The 19,160-nt window shown below is 39.4% G+C and overlaps 1 protein-coding gene and 1 long non-coding RNA gene across 3 annotated transcripts; both read left to right on the forward strand.

The window, feature by feature from the left end:
- Window positions 1-1,577: 1,577 nt before the first annotated feature.
- LOC107027203 (flavonoid 3'-monooxygenase-like) lies at window positions 1,578-5,940 on the forward strand. 2 transcript variants are annotated; one of them, XM_015228384.2, is made up of 3 exons: window positions 1,578-2,469; window positions 4,551-4,748; window positions 5,184-5,940. In XM_015228384.2, the coding sequence occupies exons 1-3, from the start codon at window positions 2,131-2,133 to the stop codon at window positions 5,802-5,804; spliced, it is 1,158 nt and encodes a 385-aa protein (XP_015083870.1). In that variant the 5' UTR covers window positions 1,578-2,130; the 3' UTR covers window positions 5,805-5,940. The 2 variants fall into 2 exon arrangements, with proteins under 2 accessions (XP_015083870.1, XP_015083869.1); XM_015228383.2 differs by having other exon boundaries at window positions 2,327-4,748.
- A 1,403-nt stretch (window positions 5,941-7,343) lies between these two features.
- LOC107028685 lies at window positions 7,344-10,158 on the forward strand. The gene is made up of 4 exons (XR_001457866.2): window positions 7,344-8,184; window positions 8,273-8,376; window positions 8,651-8,728; window positions 9,875-10,158. It is a non-coding gene; the product is annotated as an uncharacterized LOC107028685 (long non-coding RNA).
- The last annotated feature ends 9,002 nt before the right edge of the window (window positions 10,159-19,160 follow it).

The raw sequence follows: 19,160 nt of genomic DNA on the forward strand, positions 1-19,160 counted from the left end.
CACTAAAGGTTTTCACTGCGTTAGATTATGATTTTGTTTTTTTGTTTTTAGAAAATTGCAAAGAAATTGTTGACAATAAGGAGTTTGAAGACACAATATATTTTGTGTTTATGTCATATGTAAATGCGTAATTTGATCTATCAATTTATCTTTTTCTTTGTTTTTGCCGACAAAACAACAATTTGAGAGGATGAGTATTTTACCCTGTATAGGCCTGAGTAATATACTACAAAGATAATTAAACATTCAAAATAAATGACCTTCTTAAATTCCCTGCCATTTAAATTAATTAAAAATTTTCTTTTTCTGTCTCTCTATTAACTAACACGGGGATACATCTCTCTAACTCTTCCCACATCGCGCTTCACTCCCGAAAAATCACGCGTTTAACTAATTAACAATGTATCAGTAACTTCTTCCAACTAAGCATTTTTGAATTACAGTCATGTTAACTTATCATCAATTCCAAATTCTAGATAGAAGAATTTCTTCATCATTTTTTTTTTGCTTGTAATATATCAGAATTTTGATAGTTTCAAATTATTGATCGTCAACTCAATTTCAGACCCCAATCAGTATAAATCATGTTTATAGTTATGTACCGAATACATAACTATGACAACCTTCATTATATTTTAGTACCTGATGCATACACCTATTGTTATTTATCTGAAAAAAAGTTACCAAATTGTGATTCTAGTTATTTTGTTATGTATCTGAACTCTTTAAGTTCTAATGTATTTGGAGATAGTTCTATGCTGTATATACCTGATGTCTATTTTTTCCCATTACATCAATTTATAATTCAGCTGTAATTGCTGATTTCATTTTCGTAAAAAAAATATTGTCTCCAACAATGATTTCATCGCTTCTGTATCGTTTGTAATTTTCAGACATCCAGACTCCAAAATGTATTGTCTCCAACAATGATTTCATCGCTTCTGTATCGTTTGTAATTTTCAGACATCCAGACTCCAAAATGTCATTGAGAGTTTCATGATGGATCATCTTCTAAATTACGAACTTCTGAAGCAAAGTTAAAAGGATTATGGAGAATTTACTTGAACTAGTTTGAATTTTAAAATTTTGAATATATTACGCGTTATGAGAGATCTACCTTCTTGAATTAATATGTTAGTTTTGAATACTAAAATTATATAGAGTTATTAGCACTTTTCTTGAAATTTGGAATTTTATTCTCAAATTTCACATATCTTTTGTTAAATTTGACAAGATTCAAAAATGGATTAATGAGAAGATATGGTAGTTAGGAGGATAATTCTTCATTGGTATAAAAGTCAAGATAGCAACTTTTGTAGGTGAAATTTAGGTGAACCATAAATTGATTTCACAAGGTAAATGTTGACATTTTGACATATTGTGATGTCATGGATGACATCAATAGGAAGAATTTACTCCTATAAATAGGTAGCTCCTAATTCATTTGTAACACACCTCTCACTTGCCTTCTCATCTCCTAAGGCATTTGTTCTTCTTTCTCTCTTGTAGTATTTCACTTGTACTCTTTTGGAGTGAAATAAGTATTGGTTGGTTGTGTCCGAGGAGCAGGCAAAAGAAAAACAAAAGTTTGCCGAACCTCGTTAATTCCTGGTGTTCTTTCTCTTGTTGTCTCATTTATTATTTATTAGCTACCTTTAGATATAGTAGTTGTGATTCCATCACTCTCTATATATTCGGCTTCCGCAACATCTTTAATCTTATAATTTCACCTCTACATAAATAAGATAAAAATATGTTTTATAAATATGGTGTTAAATGTTGAGCTTTTCTTCTTCAGTAAAAAAGAAGAAATGTATCTGAGTACATGATTGTCAAACACTTCAAATTTTTCTGGCAACAAATCCATAGAAAGAAACCATTATTTTGCTGAAAATTGAATGATGAACGAAATGCCAAACAAATTATGCTTTCCAGGTTTCTTATAATACCAACAAAGTGCTTTTTCCATTTCAATTCAGGGGTGACTCTGCTTTGTTTTCATCCTACTGCTCTTTCTATATTCATATCATTCTTTAGCAAAAAAAAAATTAGCGGTGCAAAAGCTTCAGATGTCTCTCAAATTCTTCAAACCCCTTTTTGATTCTTCCCCGTGGCTCCTTCAACAACTCAATGTTGCCTGCTGCTAGAAGAGAAATTTCATATGGTGGCAATAACATACTTTTGAATCCTTATGGACCGAAATGGCGAATGTTGAGGAAGGTTTGTGTTCGCGAGATGCTTAGTTCTTCTAATTTAGATTCTGTATATGCACTAAGGAGAAGGGAGGTTAGACAATCGATCAATTACTTGTATAGTCAGAAGGGTTTACCAGTGAATGTTAGTGAACAGATGTTTTTGACTATTCTTAATGTGACGACAAGCATGTTATGGGGTGGCACAGTGAAGGGTGAGGAAAGAGCTAGTCTTGGAGCTGAGTTTAGGCATGTCGTGACTGAGATAGTTGAGTTGGTCAGTATTCCCAATTATTTTGATTTTTACCCCAGCTTGGCGTGGTTTAATTTCCATGGTGTTAGCAATTTCATGCTTGATGTTAAAAGCAGTGTGAATCACTTCAATACTTATACTGTCTTCCTGCAAAACATGGCTTCAGAACTTCTAAAACATGTCTTGCAGCTCTCCTGACAGTTCAATGGTACAAATAAATGAACATCAAATTCTCCTGTATGTCAGCATGTTCGATAGATTCTAATAGTTATATAATGAAATAACTCTAAATATTTGTGCAATGATCAGAGGCGGAGCTAGGTGAGCGTTGTGTGTTTGAACGAATTCACTACCTATTTTGTGTATCCTGTAATAGCTCAGTGGTAATGTATATCCTGTAAAAGCTCAGTGGTAAGGAAGGGGACGTAGATATGTCTTTTACACTAGTATTGTGGGTTCAACTCTATCATCAATTTTATATCCAAAAATTTAGAACCTCAAAATCTTAATTTTGACTCCACCTCTGAATTAATGATAGTTCAATTTCTTTTCCTCTCCTAATTCTGACTCCGCCTCTAAACTTATGATAGTTCAATTTCTTAGTCATTCACCTGTGATTCCTTTAAAAAAAATTGAAAGTTTGTTTTGTTAACTATTCGTCAACACAGTTAACAGTATGGATGGGGACTGGAAAGATATCTCTGCTTCTTGTTCATTGTATGGGTCCACCAAATTAGTTTTTATCTTCATTCTAAATATCTCATTCCTTCTGTTAATTAGTCTTATACTAATTATTTTCTCCAGTTTTTTCAAAATAGGAGTCTAGATCACTTGTTATCTAAATTATTAAATTGATTCTATTAGGATTAGAATTAGTTTTAACGCGACTAATTTTGAATATTCAGATCAATTAGGTTTCTTAGCACTTTTATCCTCATATTTTATAATCTATCAATTTCTGTCTTCAATCTTTATAATTTCGCTTGAACATTTTATTTTATTTTTGTTTATTCAAGTACCCAAATGTAAAATTATTTTTTTTAGATGGTGTTAACTAGACGAAAGGCATCTGATTGGATCTTTGAGGGCCATGTTTGTAAAAGAGGTCAAATTTTGCTGGGGATATATCCAAAAAAAGAAACGATTTTTTTGCTGAATTTGAATGATAACAAAATGCCAAACATGTTTTGCTCCTTTCCACGTTTCTTATGATACTAAGCAAACTACTTTTTCCGTTTCAATTAACATCACGAAATTCAGGGGTGACTCTGCTTCGTTTTTATCTATTTATATTCATCTCATTCTTTCAGCAAAATCACAAAAAAAAAAAAAATCTTTTAGCTGTGCAAAAGCTACAGATGTCTCTCAAATTCTTCAAACCCCTTTTTGATTCTTTTCCATGGCCCCTTCAACAACTCAATGTTGAGCAAAAGGGTGTGTTTTTCTACTGTTTTCTTGGGTTCTTAGCTTTACTTTGGTGTTTCATCAGAAACTCAAACAAGGGATTGCCACCAGGGCCTAAACCTTTGCCCTTGATAGGTAATCTCCATTCTCTTGATCCTGAACTTCACACCTATTTTGCATCTCTGTCCAAAACATATGGCCCCATTTGTAGAATCTGGCTTGGTAAAAAAATTGGGATTATTATTAGTTCGCCTGCTTTAGCTCGCGAGGTTCTTAAGGATAAAGATACTATTTTTGCAAACAGAGATGTGTCTGCTGCTGGAAGAGAATTTTCATATGGTATCAATGACTTACTTTGGAGTCCTTATGGACCGAAATGGCGAATGTTAAGGAAGCTTTGTGTTCGCGATATGCTTAGTTCTTCTAGTATAGATTCTGTTTATGGACTAAGGAGAAGGGAGCTTAGACAATCGATCAATTACTTGTATAGTCAGAAGGGTTTACCAGTGAATATCGGTGAACAGATGTTCTTGACTTTGCTTAATGTGATAACAAGTATGTTATGGGGTGGGACGATGAAGGGTGAGGAAAGAGCTAGTCTTGGAGCTGAGTTTAGGAATGTTGTAACTGAGATAGTTGATTTGGTCAGTATTCCCAATCTTTCCGATTTTTACCCGGGCTTGACCTTGTTTGATTTCCAGGGTGTTATAAAGAAGATGAAAGTGGTTCTAAAGAGATTTGATAAGCTATTTGAAAGCATGATTGATCAAAGACAAAAATTGGACAGAAATGGTGTTGGCCGAGAAAGCAAAGACTTTTTGCAAGTTTTGCTGAAGTTGAAAGATGTAGCAGATGCCAAAATGCCTCTGACCATGACTGAAATCAAAGCCTTACTTATGGTATGTTTATCATTTGTGCATTCTACTAGATTTGTTTTATCCATATGAACCAAAAAGAGATCTTCCTCTCCCCAGTTATCACTGCATTATTATTGAGTAGCCAAGATGCAACCATTCATACCTTATCTATATGGATTATTTATTAGCTTACACAGTTACACTGATCATGATGGCAGATCTTCTTTTCTTTTTTAATATTATTGAAGATTATAGTGTAATAAATATTAGATTTGTATATTCATTTTCTGAACTGTTAGTTGCTACCATGTTAATGAACTGACTTAAGGATAGAGTCGGCAAATTTAGCATCATCAGATAATATGTGAAGACTTGACTGTGAATTATGACTTTGTACCTTGAACTGAACTCCAATGTACAGTTCTATGAATAAAAACTTGTTGTACATGATACTAAATTCACAAATACTATGAACAGGATATGGTTGTCGCTGGAACTGACACAACCTCCAACGCGGTTGAGTTTGCCCTGGCTGAAATTTTGAACAAACCAGACGTCCTGAGGAAATTACAACAAGAAGTAGATACAGTTGTGGGAAAAGATAATATAGTGGAAGAGTCTCATATTCAACAATTACCGTATCTCTATGCAGTGATGAAAGAAGCGATGCGCATGCATCCAGCCCTCCCACTCTTGGCTCCTCATTCTCCTAGTGAGACAGTCACTGTTGGAGGATACACTGTTCCTAAAGGATCTTGTATTTTCGTAAATGTATGGGCTATACACAGAGATCCTTCTATCTGGAAAAATCCAACAGAGTTCCGTCCTGAGAGATTTTTGGATAATAAATGGGATTATAGTGGAAATGATTTCAACTATTTCCCATTTGGTTCTGGAAGAAGAATGTGTGCGGGGACAGCCATGGCAGAGAGGATGTTCATGTATTCATTGGCTTCGCTCATCCATTCTTTCGATTGGAAATTACCCGAAGGAGAGACGTTAGACCTTAAAGAGAAGTTTGGTATTACTTTGAAGAAGAAAATGCCTCTGGTGGCTATACCTACTCCAAGATTATGCAATCCAACATTGTATGAGTAACATAAAAAAAAAAAAAAAAAGTATCAGTGTTAAGTGTTATGTGCTAATGTCTAAGTATCAGTGTTATGTGCTAATGTCTTTTAAAGACTAATATTAATGAGCATTGAATAATTATAAGTTTCCTATTTATAGATAATGAGTGATGTTTTCTTCTAATTATGACCGAAATAACCCAATATCATGCTTTATGATGATGCTAAAATTTTGGACTAACTTATCTAACATAATGAAAAAAGTTTATTCCCCGAATCTTCATGGTTCATCTTCATTAATGAGTCTATAAAATAAATTAACTACACCATTACATATTTTCTTAATGACTATTCCAGTAGGTCATACAAACTTATAATGTTATTAATAATAAATACTAATTATTTAGAATATTTTCTTTGTCTAGAATTTTTTATCACAATATGTCATTATTAAAATCAATTTTATCAAAATAATATGTTTTCCAAAATTTTACAAAATTAGTATAAACATATTTCTCAGTAACGTTTTAGGTTATATTTTTTTCAAAAAAATTCAATTACAAAAAAAATAAAGATATGACAGAATAAATAGACACAAAACATTATTGTCACTGACGTTTTATAATTCGTTACTCGAAGGCATGTTTTTCCGCTAAAATGTGACTCACAAAAACATTTTTCTAGAATGACTGAAAAATTAAAATTCAAACTTATACATGTCTAATTTAACTTTCCATTATTAAAATGATTATATATATATATTTATATATATATATATGATTTACTTCTTTTTTTTCATATATAAACAATACTTTTGCAAGAAAAACGAGAGTGAGGAAGGCTTTACCACAATATCAATTAATTCCTTTGTTTCTTCTGTAATGATGTAGCCATTATATTTTTTTTAATAGTTATTTTGCTTAGTTGTTGCATCTGTTTTAATTCAATAGCCTCTGTATCGATAATCTAATATTTAATGATCATAATCTAATATTTTCCTTTTGTTGTAAAAAGTATTGCCAATGTATGAAAAGAGAAAGAAGAAAGAAAATGATATATTTTTCAAGTGAATATATATATATATATATATATATATATATATATATATATAGTGGAAAAATTGAATAATGAATGAAGCATGTACAAAATTGAATTTTGAGCCATTCAAGACAAATGTTATTGTGAGTCACGTTTTAGCTGTAAAACATGCCTTAGAATAATAAATTATAAAATATTATTGATAATAACATTTTATGTATGTTTACTTTGTCGGATTTTTGTCTTTCTGTCATCAATTTTTTTGAATAAAATATAACATAAAAAGTTCTAGAGAAATACGTTGATACTAGTTTTGTAAAATTTCAAAAAAGCGTATTATCCTTGTGAATTAATTTTAGTAATGACTTATTTTGTCAAAAATTCTCTTTTCCTATTCCAACTATATCATTGATTTGTCCTCTAAGTTTTTATTGTTACAAACATTTATGAGATAATCTTTCCCATAATACCATAATCAAATAGATAATCAATTGGTGACTTTGTAACTTAAATATGAATATGTGTAATGACCCTTATTGTCATTTTTAGTGTTTTATCTTCTGTACATCGTTTAGAGCGTTCCTACAGCGATTCTAAGTCATTTATGACTTGCTGGGACTGACAGATCGGTCACCTGGTCATTCGTTTTGTTATTGTGTGAGCTTTAGTATTTTTGAAGCTTATGAACCTTGAACGATCATTTTCGATCAAAAGTTCAAGAAGATGACATCAGAATCCAATTCTGACGATTCCATCAGTTCCGGAAGGGTCATTTTAGTCCAGTAGCATTGTCGACATGACTCCCAAAGTTTTCAGTGTGAGTTGGTGGGATTAGGCGTTTTAACTTTAAGTTTAAAGGCTAAGTTTGACTTTAGTCAACATTCTGAGTAAACGCGCTCGGATGAGAATTCCGTCAGCGCGGTTAGCTCCGGAATGTCGAGTTTGGTCTAGTTTGACCCTTCTTTCGGGTTTTGAGGTTTTTGATATTTTTCCGAGCCCTTTTGTGGTTTTTGACTTAAAATGGCCAATGGAAGTGGGACCCACATTTTATCGAGATGACCTCTGATGAAAATTTCGACTGCGCCTTTGAGTCCGGAATGTCGACTTTGGTAGGGTAGCATATCTATTTTATTTTTATCAGGTTCCGAACGGATTCCGAGCACCCGTCGGAGACTTTAAAGAAAGTAGGCAAAGCTGAATCTGGTGCAGCCCCTATAAAAACCCCAACTTTCAGCTTTATGTTTTACTTTGGAACTTGATATCTTGAGCGATACAACTCCGAATTGGGCGATTCAAAAGGCTAAGTTGTGAGATTTTTCGAGGGCAACACATTGGTGAGCTTGGAATCTGATTTGGGGACACGATTTGAGGTAAATTTTGGGTTTTAAATGCTGTCATAGCTCATTTTCGAGCACAAGTTTTGGGAAATTTCAGAAGGTGATTTCTTGGCCATTTTAGGTCCGAATCAAGTGATTCAAGAGCCTATATTGTGGGGTTTTTCGTGAGGATCGTCGTGGTGTGATTGGTTTTGGCTGTTGGAGCTTCATTTTTGGTAAAATCTGGTAAGTAGCTGCTGCCATTGTTGCTGATTTTTAGCTTAGGATTTGGGTTTTTTTTGTTGCATGTTAATGTTGGGACCGTCTTGAGTCCTGAATTGTGCTCCATTCTGCTATACAAGTTTCGAGAGTTATTTAGGACTTTTATTTGGGGTTAATTCGGGATTTCTCAACGCGGATCCCATTTTTTCCATTTTGACCGTGAAATTGACCCGTCTCCGTTTCTTGCAATTTTAGTGTTTAAATGACTGTAATAACGTTGTGACTCTATTTCTGATAGTGTATCAACGTTTCGAGGCCTTTTAGAAAGTAAAAGATCCGGGGAGTGAATTTTGGAGCGCGCGTGATCTGCGTTCAGGTAGGCTATGGTTTCTCTTCTTAGACTGAACTCGAACATGTGAATGCATGTTGATTAGTTGGAATTTGGGTTGGGTAGTTATTGGATCATGCATAGGTGTTAAAAATTATATTTTCGGCCTTGTTCTGAGAATTATCGGGTAACTGTGAGCATGTTTATATTGACCTTCTTTGCTATATGAATTACTTGTATGTTTGAATACTGGTTGTCAGAAGTATGTTGAGCCTTAGTTTAGGTTTGACTAGGGTTTTCCTTAGAAATGCATGATTCAAAGTCGGTAGGACTTAGTTTAGCCCCGACGTCGCTCGGCCGGCTTAAATCCTTGTAGACTGATGTAGCAGACTTGAGTCTGATAGTTTGGTATTTAGCTAGACGATGAGCTTGCTCTAGCGATAGTTACTCTTATTTCTTAGATGTTACGGCTTCTCGAGTTACGTCAGTGACAATGAATTCCGCTCCGTGATTCAAAGTTGAGTTTCTATTCGACTGTAAGGTCTTACATTGATTAGCTAAGTCTGGATGGTGTTCCATGGGTTTATATGATTATGGATAGATAAAGACTCTTTCAGCATGCTATATCGACATCTTTGTCGGGTATCCGGATTTAAGGTCCGGCCTCGACCATCCACATACTTATGTAGAGCATCCGGTTAGAGGTCCGGCCTCAAGTATGTAGAGCATCCGGTTAGAGGTCCGGCCTCAGTTACTTATATTTTGCAATTGGCTACTTGTGTAATTCTGGTGAGTGTCCGGTTCAAGGCCCGACCTCCGTACCGTCAGATTCTACTTTTTGGTTCGGTGTTCTTTGGCCTCGAGTTCTATTCTCCTTAAGTTATAGTTATTTTGTGTACGCGTCGGACTTATGGGGGTCCGTTCGGGTTTTTATTTAAACTTGTGCACGAGTGTACCTTCTGGGCTTATGGTGGGTCCAGTTAGGTGTAGTTAGCTTATTTATATTAATTTAGTTAGATCTTTATACACTCGTGTGCATTATTGTGTTACTTAGCCTTCCGTTCTTGACCTCTAGTTTTGTGATTTCGTCTTTTCATAGTGCTTTACTTTTCTAGTTCAGTCGGCCTATGATGCCTACTGGGTACCTGTTATTTGGTACTCATGCTACACTCTGCATCTATTTTCGTGATGCAGGTCCGAGCACCAGTAGTCAGCGTTGATCGAGTTTGGAGAATTTCTGGTCTGGAGACAGGGGTGAGCACACAGGGTTTTGTACTATTTCAGTCTCCATCTGTTTATATAAAGACTTGTCTTTTACTTTTCGAGACAGTCTAGTTTCGGTGGTCCACTGTTGGGACTTGTACTCGTTTTGTTGGTAGCTCTGTATTAGTGACTTCCAGGTTCTGGGAGGGATCCTTTATTGCATTTATGTTTTGGTTTGCTTATGTTGTTATAGTAATTTTTCTTAGTCTTGTTTAGTTTCTACCCTCACACCCATTATGTGTGGTTCTGGGTTGTGGTTTGGCTTACCTACTGATGGGTTATAGTAGGTGCCTTCATGGCTCGAGAAATTGGGTCGTGACAAGTTGGTATCAGAGCCCTAGGTTCAACGGTCTCACTTTTACAGAGCTAACGTCTAGTAGAGTCCTGCGGATCGGTGCGGAGACGTCCGTAACTTATCTCCAGGAGGCTACAGGATGTATTTAGGAAAATATCCATTTTGTTTCAAATTCGTGCCGCGTGTGTCTTGTTTGTTTCTTAAAATCTCAGTTGTTTCACTCTATTACAGGATGGCTCGCACGCGAGGCGGTGCGTTCGGGGGAGATGCACCCGGAGCCTCAGTTTGGGGTAGACGTCGACCACGAGGTCGAGGTAGGGCTGCAGCACCTGCCCGGGATATGGAGGAGGAGCCTCATGCAGCGCATGTACCGCCACAGCCAGTGGGGCCGGGGCCCGCCCAGCCACCACCCGCACCGGTTGCAGCACCTGATCTTCATTCCCTCTTGACTCAGATATTAGCAGCTATTGGGGATATGAGACAGGCACCAGCACCAGCAGTACCAGCACCAGCGCTGCAAGATCAGCCGCCACCAGTTCATGTGGCCGCCCCACCAGACTTAGAGGTTAGAGAGATGCCACTGCGGGATCAGAAGATGCTTGGGGTATTTCAGAGGTTGGCACCGCCTATATTCTCAGGGGCGATTGGAGAGGACGCTCACGAGTTCCTGCTCACTTGCCAGGAGCAGTTACAGTCATTAGGCCTTTTGGAGTCGAGAGGAGCTGACTTCACCGCTCATCAGTTCCGTGGGCCAGCCAGGCAGTGGTGGCGCGCGTATCGAGAGTCTAGGCCAGTTGGATCTCCTCCTATATCTTGGAGCGAGTTCTCAGAGGCTTTCTTGGCCCGGTTCATGCCACGGAGCGTCAGAGACAGGCTTCGTGATCAGTTCTCTAGATTGGAGCAGGGATCTATGACCGTTTCCGAGTATGAGGCGAGGTTCCATGAGTTGTCTCGCCATGCTACTATGATCCTGCCCACAGAGGGAGAGAGAGTTCGTTGTTTTGTACGTGGGTTGCGATACCGTTTGAGGGTTGACACAGAGCATATGGTTTCAGCTGGCCGTTCTTTTCTTGATGTGGTCGATCATGCCCGATCCATGGAGCATATTCATCGTGAGGCCCAAGGGGGCAGCGATAAGAGGGCACGCTACCAGGGCAGCTATAGCGAGTCGCAGACTAGGGGGAGGGACTCATATGATAGGCCACGTCAGAGGTTCCAGCAGGGTCAGACCAGTCGCCCTGTTCAGGCGGCATTACCTGTTTCTGAGGGAGGCCAATATCAGCAGAGTAGTCCTAGTACAGGCCAGAATTCGAGGGCATCAGATTCTGTTCCTTCATGCCGCGGTCGGGTTACTACAGGGCGTTCAACTTCGGGGTGTTATGAGTGTGGTGCTCTTGACCATTGGTCTAGAGAATGCCCCCGGCGAGGTCGGGGGGCGATTGTACCAGCTCCACCTACTTCAAAACCAGTTTCAGCCGTGTCTTCTTCGGCTAGAGGAGGTGGTCAGATTCAGCACAGTCGAGAGAGTCGACAGGGTACCAGTGGTGGAGCTCGGGGAGGCAGGTCAGGTGGTAGACCGGGTGCACCAGGTAGAGGTGCTCAAGGCCATTTCTACGCTGCCCCGACAAGGGCGGCGGCTGAGGCATCTGACGATGTCATCTCAGGTACGCTCTTCTTGTGCCATCAGCCTGCTACAGTATTATTTGATCCAGGGTCCACATTCTCGTATGTATCTATTTATTTTGCTCCCCGATTGGGTATGAGGTCCGAGTCTTTGGCAGAGCCGATTCATGTTTCGACCCCGATAGGTGAGTTCTTAGTAGTGGATCAAGTATTGCGATCTTGCTTAGTGACTATCCAGGGTTATGATACTAGAGCTGATCTTATTATGCTAGATATGATTGATTTTGATGTGATTTTGGGCATGGACTGGTTATCCCCATATCATGTGGTCTTGGATTGCTATGCCAAGACTGTTACCTTATCCATGCCTGGTGTTCCCCCGGTATTGTGGCAGGCTACTTATAGTCACACACCGACGGGGATAATCTCTTTTATTCGAGCTAGGCGATTGGTTGCTTCTGGGTGTTTAGCGTATTTGGCCCACATCAGAGATGTGAGTAGGGAGGGGCCTTCAGTTGACTCAGTTCCTGTGGTTAGAGAGTATGCAGATGTGTTCCCTACAGATCTACCTGGCCTACCCCCAGAGCGTGACATTGATTTTGCAATAGATTTGGAGCCTGGCACTCGTCCTATTTCTATTCCGCCTTATCGGATGGCTCCTGCAGAGCTCAGAGAGCTCAGTGTTCAGTTAGAGGACCTCTTAGAAAAGGGGTTCATTCGTCCGAGTGTGTCGCCTTGGGGTGCTCCTGTTCTGTTTGTGAAAAAGAAGGATGGGACTTTGAGGATGTGCATTGACTACAGGCAGCTGAACAAGGTGACGGTGAAGAACCGTTACCCTATGCCTCGTATAGATGATTTGTTTGATCAGCTTCAGGGTGCCGTCGTATTTTCTAAGATTGATTTGAGGTCCGGGTACCATCAGCTGAGGATTAGAGCAGCAGACATCCCTAAGACTGCATTTAGGACTCGTTACGGCCATTATGAGTTCCTTGTGATGTCTTTTGGGTTGACTAATGCCCCAGCCGCCTTTATGGACTTGATGACACGTGTGTTCAGGCCATACCTTGATTCATTTGTTATCATCTTCATTGATGACATATTGGTATACTCGCGGAGCCGGAGTGAGCATGAGCAGCATTTGAGGATAGTGCTCCAGACTTTGAGAGATCAGCAGCTTTATGCCAAGTTCTCAAAGTGCGAGTTTTGGCTTGCATCTGTAGCATTCTTGGGGCACGTGGTGTCCAAGGAGGGTATTAGGGTAGATCCGACGAAGATTGAAGCTATTCGTGATTGGGACAGACCCACTTCTGTTACTGAGGTTCGTAGCTTTGTCGGGTTAGCGAGTTACTACAGGCGTTTTGTTGAGGGCTTTTCTACTATTGCAGCTCCTTTGACTCGGTTGACTCGCCAGGATATTCCCTTTGTGTGGTCGGAGGAGTGTGAGATGAGCTTCCTGAAGCTCAAGGAGTTGCTTACTAGCGCTCCTATATTGACTCTTCCGATTGAGGGCGAGGGTTTCACGATTTATTGTGATGCGTCTGGTGTTGGTGTGGGTTGTGTATTGATGCAGCAGGGCCGGGTTATTGCGTATGCGTCGAGGCAGCTTAAGGTCCATGAGCGCAACTACCCCACCCATGACTTGGAGTTGGCAGCGGTAGTTTTCGCGCTTAAGATTTGGAGGCACTACTTGTATGGAGTTCGATGTGAGATCTATACTGACCACAAGAGTCTTCAGTACATCATGAGCCAGAGGGACCTTAATTCGAGGCAGCGTCGTTGGATTGAGCTCCTGAAGGATTATGATCTCTCCATTCTCTATCATCCGGGCAAGGCGAACGTGGTAGCAGACGCCTTGAGCCGAAAGGCGGTGAGTATGGGTAGTTTAGCCTTCTTATCTGCAGGTGAAAGACCCTTGGCTTTGGACATTCAGTTTTTAGCCAATAGCATGGTTCGATTAGATATATCAGATTCTAGACGCGTCTTGGCTTATATGGGAGTTCAGTCTTCTTTGTATGATAGGATCCGTGGTTGTCAATTTGAGGATAAGGCCCTGGGGTCCCTTAGAGATCGAGTGTTAGCGGGTAATGGTGATCAGGCTACCTTAGATCCTGATGGAGTGTTGAGATTCGCTGGTCGCATTTGTGTCCCGAGAGTTGGAGATTTGATACAGTTGATACTTTCGGAGGCTCATGAGTCTAGATATTCTATCCATCCGGGTACAGCGAAAATGTATCGTGATTTGAGACAACATTACTGGTGGAGTGGCATGAGACGAGATATTGCTGACTTTGTTTCTCGTTGCTTGTGCTGCCAGCAGGTAAAGGCTGAGCATTTGAGGCCTGGTGGGGAATTTCAGGGATTACCCATTCCGGAGTGGAAGTGGGATCGCATTACTATGGATTTTGTGGCTGGTCTACCGAGGACTTCTAGAGGATTTAATAGTATTTGGGTCATCGTTGATCGATTGACCAAGTCAGCACATTTCCTTCCCGTTCAATCTTCATTTAGTGCCGAGAGGTTGGCTCGTATCTACATTCGGGAGGTGGTTCGACTTCATGGGGTGCCAGTTTCTATTATATCAGATCGGGGTTCTCAGTTCACGTCTAGCTTTTGGAGGACCTTTCAGGATGAGTTGGGCACCCGGGTTGACCTGAGCACAGCTTTCCACCCGCAGACTGATGGTCAGTCAGAGCGCACTATTCAGGTCCTTGAGGACATGCTACGGGCTTGTGTTTTGGAGTTTGGTGGTCAATGGGACCAGTTCTTGCCTTTGGCGGAATTTGCATATAACAACAGCTACCATTCTAGCATTCAGATGGCCCCGTTTGAGGCCTTGTATGGTAGGCGTTGTCGCACTCCAGTGGGCTGGTTCGAGTCTACAGAGCCTAGGCCGCGAGGTACAGATTTGATTCAGGAGGCTTTGGAGCAGGTGAGAGTGATTCAGGATAGACTCAGGACAGCTCAGAGTAGGCACCAGAGTTATGCGAATCGGAGGCGTCGACCTTTGAGATTCTCTGTTGGTGATCGGGTATTTCTCCGTGTGTCGCCCATGAAGGGTGTGATGAGATTTGGGAGACGGGGTAAGCTTAGCCCCAGGTATATTGGGCCTTTTGAGATACTTCGGACAGTTGGGGAGGTTGCTTATGAGTTGGCCCTACCTCCAGCATTTTCAGCCATCCATCCAGTTTTCCATGTCTCGATGCTACGCCGATATATTCCTGATGAGTCCCATGTGCTCCAGTATGATGCAATTGAGTTGGATGATCATTTGACATTTGTAGAAGAGCCAGTTGCCATCCTAGCCAGAGATGTGAGGAAATTGCGCTCGAGAGCCATTCCTATTGTTAAGGTCCGTTGGAGGCATCGTTCAGTCGAGGAGGCTACCTGGGAGACCGAGCAGGAGATGCGAGAGCAGTATCCCGTCTTGTTTGAGCCTTCAGGTACTTCTTGAACCTTACTTTCGCGGACGAAAGTTCTTTTTAGTAGTGGATATTGTAATGACCCTTATTGTCATTTTTAGTGTTTTATCTTCTGTACATCGTTTAGAGCGTTCCTACAGCGATTCTAAGTCATTTATGACTTGCTGGGACTGACAGATCGGTCACCTGGTCATTCGTTTTGTTATTGTGTGAGCTTTAGTATTTTTGAAGCTTATGAACCTTGAACGATCATTTTCGATCAAAAGTTCAAGAAGATGACATCAGAATCCAATTCTGACGATTCCATCAGTTCCGGAAGGGTCATTTTAGTCCAGTAGCATTGTCGACATGACTCCCAAAGTTTTCAGTGTGAGTTGGTGGGATTAGGCGTTTTAACTTTAAGTTTAAAGGCTAAGTTTGACTTTAGTCAACATTCTGAGTAAACGCGCTCGGATGAGAATTCCGTCAGCGCGGTTAGCTCCGGAATGTCGAGTTTGGTCTAGTTTGACCCTTCTTTCGGGTTTTGAGGTTTTTGATATTTTTCCGAGCCCTTTTGTGGTTTTTGACTTAAAATGGCCAATGGAAGTGGGACCCACATTTTATCGAGATGACCTCTGATGAAAATTTCGACTGCGCCTTTGAGTCCGGAATGTCGACTTTGGTAGGGTAGCATATCTATTTTATTTTTATCAGGTTCCGAACGGATTCCGAGCACCCGTCGGAGACTTTAAAGAAAGTAGGCAAAGCTGAATCTGGTGCAGCCCCTATAAAAACCCCAACTTTCAGCTTTATGTTTTACTTTGGAACTTGATATCTTGAGCGATACAACTCCGAATTGGGCGATTCAAAAGGCTAAGTTGTGAGATTTTTCGAGGGCAACACATTGGTGAGCTTGGAATCTGATTTGGGGACACGATTTGAGGTAAATTTTGGGTTTTAAATGCTGTCATAGCTCATTTTCGAGCACAAGTTTTGGGAAATTTCAGAAGGTGATTTCTTGGCCATTTTAGGTCCGAATCAAGTGATTCAAGAGCCTATATTGTGGGGTTTTTCGTGAGGATCGTCGTGGTGTGATTGGTTTTGGCTGTTGGAGCTTCATTTTTGGTAAAATCTGGTAAGTAGCTGCTGCCATTGTTGCTGATTTTTAGCTTAGGATTTGGGTTTTTTTTGTTGCATGTTAATGTTGGGACCGTCTTGAGTCCTGAATTGTGCTCCATTCTGCTATACAAGTTTCGAGAGTTATTTAGGACTTTTATTTGGGGTTAATTCGGGATTTCTCAACGCGGATCCCATTTTTTCCATTTTGACCGTGAAATTGACCCGTCTCCGTTTCTTGCAATTTTAGTGTTTAAATGACTGTAATAACGTTGTGACTCTATTTCTGATAGTGTATCAACGTTTCGAGGCCTTTTAGAAAGTAAAAGATCCGGGGAGTGAATTTTGGAGCGCGCGTGATCTGCGTTCAGGTAGGCTATGGTTTCTCTTCTTAGACTGAACTCGAACATGTGAATGCATGTTGATTAGTTGGAATTTGGGTTGGGTAGTTATTGGATCATGCATAGGTGTTAAAAATTATATTTTCGGCCTTGTTCTGAGAATTATCGGGTAACTGTGAGCATGTTTATATTGACCTTCTTTGCTATATGAATTACTTGTATGTTTGAATACTGGTTGTCAGAAGTATGTTGAGCCTTAGTTTAGGTTTGACTAGGGTTTTCCTTAGAAATGCATGATTCAAAGTCGGTAGGACTTAGTTTAGCCCCGACGTCGCTCGGCCGGCTTAAATCCTTGTAGACTGATGTAGCAGACTTGAGTCTGATAGTTTGGTATTTAGCTAGACGATGAGCTTGCTCTAGCGATAGTTACTCTTATTTCTTAGATGTTACGGCTTCTCGAGTTACGTCAGTGACAATGAATTCCGCTCCGTGATTCAAAGTTGAGTTTCTATTCGACTGTAAGGTCTTACATTGATTAGCTAAGTCTGGATGGTGTTCCATGGGTTTATATGATTATGGATAGATAAAGACTCTTTCAGCATGCTATATCGACATCTTTGTCGGGTATCCGGATTTAAGGTCCGGCCTCGACCATCCACATACTTATGTAGAGCATCCGGTTAGAGGTCCGGCCTCAAGTATGTAGAGCATCCGGTTAGAGGTCCGGCCTCAGTTACTTATATTTTGCAATTGGCTACTTGTGTAATTCTGGTGAGTGTCCGGTTCAAGGCCCGACCTCCGTACCGTCAGATTCTACTTTTTGGTTCGGTGTTCTTTGGCCTCGAGTTCTATTCTCCTTAAGTTATAGTTATTTTGTGTACGCGTCGGACTTATGGGGGTCCGTTCGGGTTTTTATTTAAACTTGTGCACGAGTGTACCTTCTGGGCTTATGGTGGGTCCAGTTAGGTGTAGTTAGCTTATTTATATTAATTTAGTTAGATCTTTATACACTCGTGTGCATTATTGTGTTACTTAGCCTTCCGTTCTTGACCTCTAGTTTTGTGATTTCGTCTTTTCATAGTGCTTTACTTTTCTAGTTCAGTCGGCCTATGATGCCTACTGGGTACCTGTTATTTGGTACTCATGCTACACTCTGCATCTATTTTCGTGATGCAGGTCCGAGCACCAGTAGTCAGCGTTGATCGAGTTTGGAGAATTTCTGGTCTGGAGACAGGGGTGAGCACACAGGGTTTTGTACTATTTCAGTCTCCATCTGTTTATATAAAGACTTGTCTTTTACTTTTCGAGACAGTCTAGTTTCGGTGGTCCACTGTTGGGACTTGTACTCGTTTTGTTGGTAGCTCTGTATTAGTGACTTCCAGGTTCTGGGAGGGATCCTTTATTGCATTTATGTTTTGTTTTGCTTATGTTGTTATAGTAATTTTTCTTAGTCTTGTTTAGTTTCTACCCTCACACCCATTATGTGTGGTTCTGGGTTGTGGTTTGGCTTACCTACTGATGGGTTATAGTAGGTGCCTTCATGGCTCGAGAAATTGGGTCGTGACAATATGATCACTTCATAACTCTTTAGTTTGCAACTAAGTTAGTAGGTGAAAAGGTTGTAAAATATTTTGATTAATTAATACTTAATTTATAGATATTATCACATTTTGAATTAGGATAGGGGTAAAATGGTATTACCTTTGTGGCTTTTCACTTTTAGTATAACTAATATCTAGACACGTGCACTGTATTTCATATTAATTTGTTCAATTTTTTTCATTGAGATGAATGGAGTATATAATAGTTAAATATATTGGTTTTAAAAAATGCAAGCTTGTTCTTACTAAAATAAAGAAACTAAAACACATATCAATTCTCTCTTAACATATAAAGTAGAAACAACGGCTAAAAGTATAATAAAAATATTTGAATGCTGAAATTAAAATATTGCATGCTGGAATAATAGTATATGTGTCTAAACTTTCATATACAATGATACATAAACATTGTGTATTACAATAAATTTGCGTTGAACTTTGTTTGGTGAAGTTGATGCTCACGAACAAAAAAGAAGATGAAATTAAGATCAATATCTATTACATAACATCACAATAAATTATATTAGCTTCATAGGTACATTATGTTCATTCCACAAATATGCGAAAATAAGATGAAATAAAGAAAGAAGAGCAACTTTCACATATAGCAAACATAAAATTCATATTTGTATGTTATAGCAAAGTTTGCATAATTATGCTTCATAGCAAAAATAAATGCTATACATATAAAAAAGAAACAGTTATATAATTCGTTATATATATACAAAGAAACCAATAATATAATTCGCTATACATATACAAAAGAAAGCAGATGTATACAAATCAATTGTATAATTTGAGTATAGGACGGATATATATGTATTTACATGTGTTTATAGAATT

This window comes from Solanum pennellii, chromosome 8 (assembly GCF_001406875.1).
Source record: "Solanum pennellii chromosome 8, SPENNV200".
Classification (NCBI taxonomy): Eukaryota; Viridiplantae; Streptophyta; class Magnoliopsida; order Solanales; family Solanaceae; genus Solanum; species Solanum pennellii.

Excerpts from the sequence above, each read along its gene's own strand:
- LOC107027203 (XM_015228383.2), top strand. The coding sequence starts at position 3,654 with ATGATACTAAGCAAACTACTTTTTCCGTTTCAATTAACATCACGAAAT. Across the intron at positions 4,749-5,183 it reads AAATCAAAGCCTTACTTATG|GATATGGTTGTCGCTGGAAC; the intron begins GTATGTTTATCA and ends TACTATGAACAG.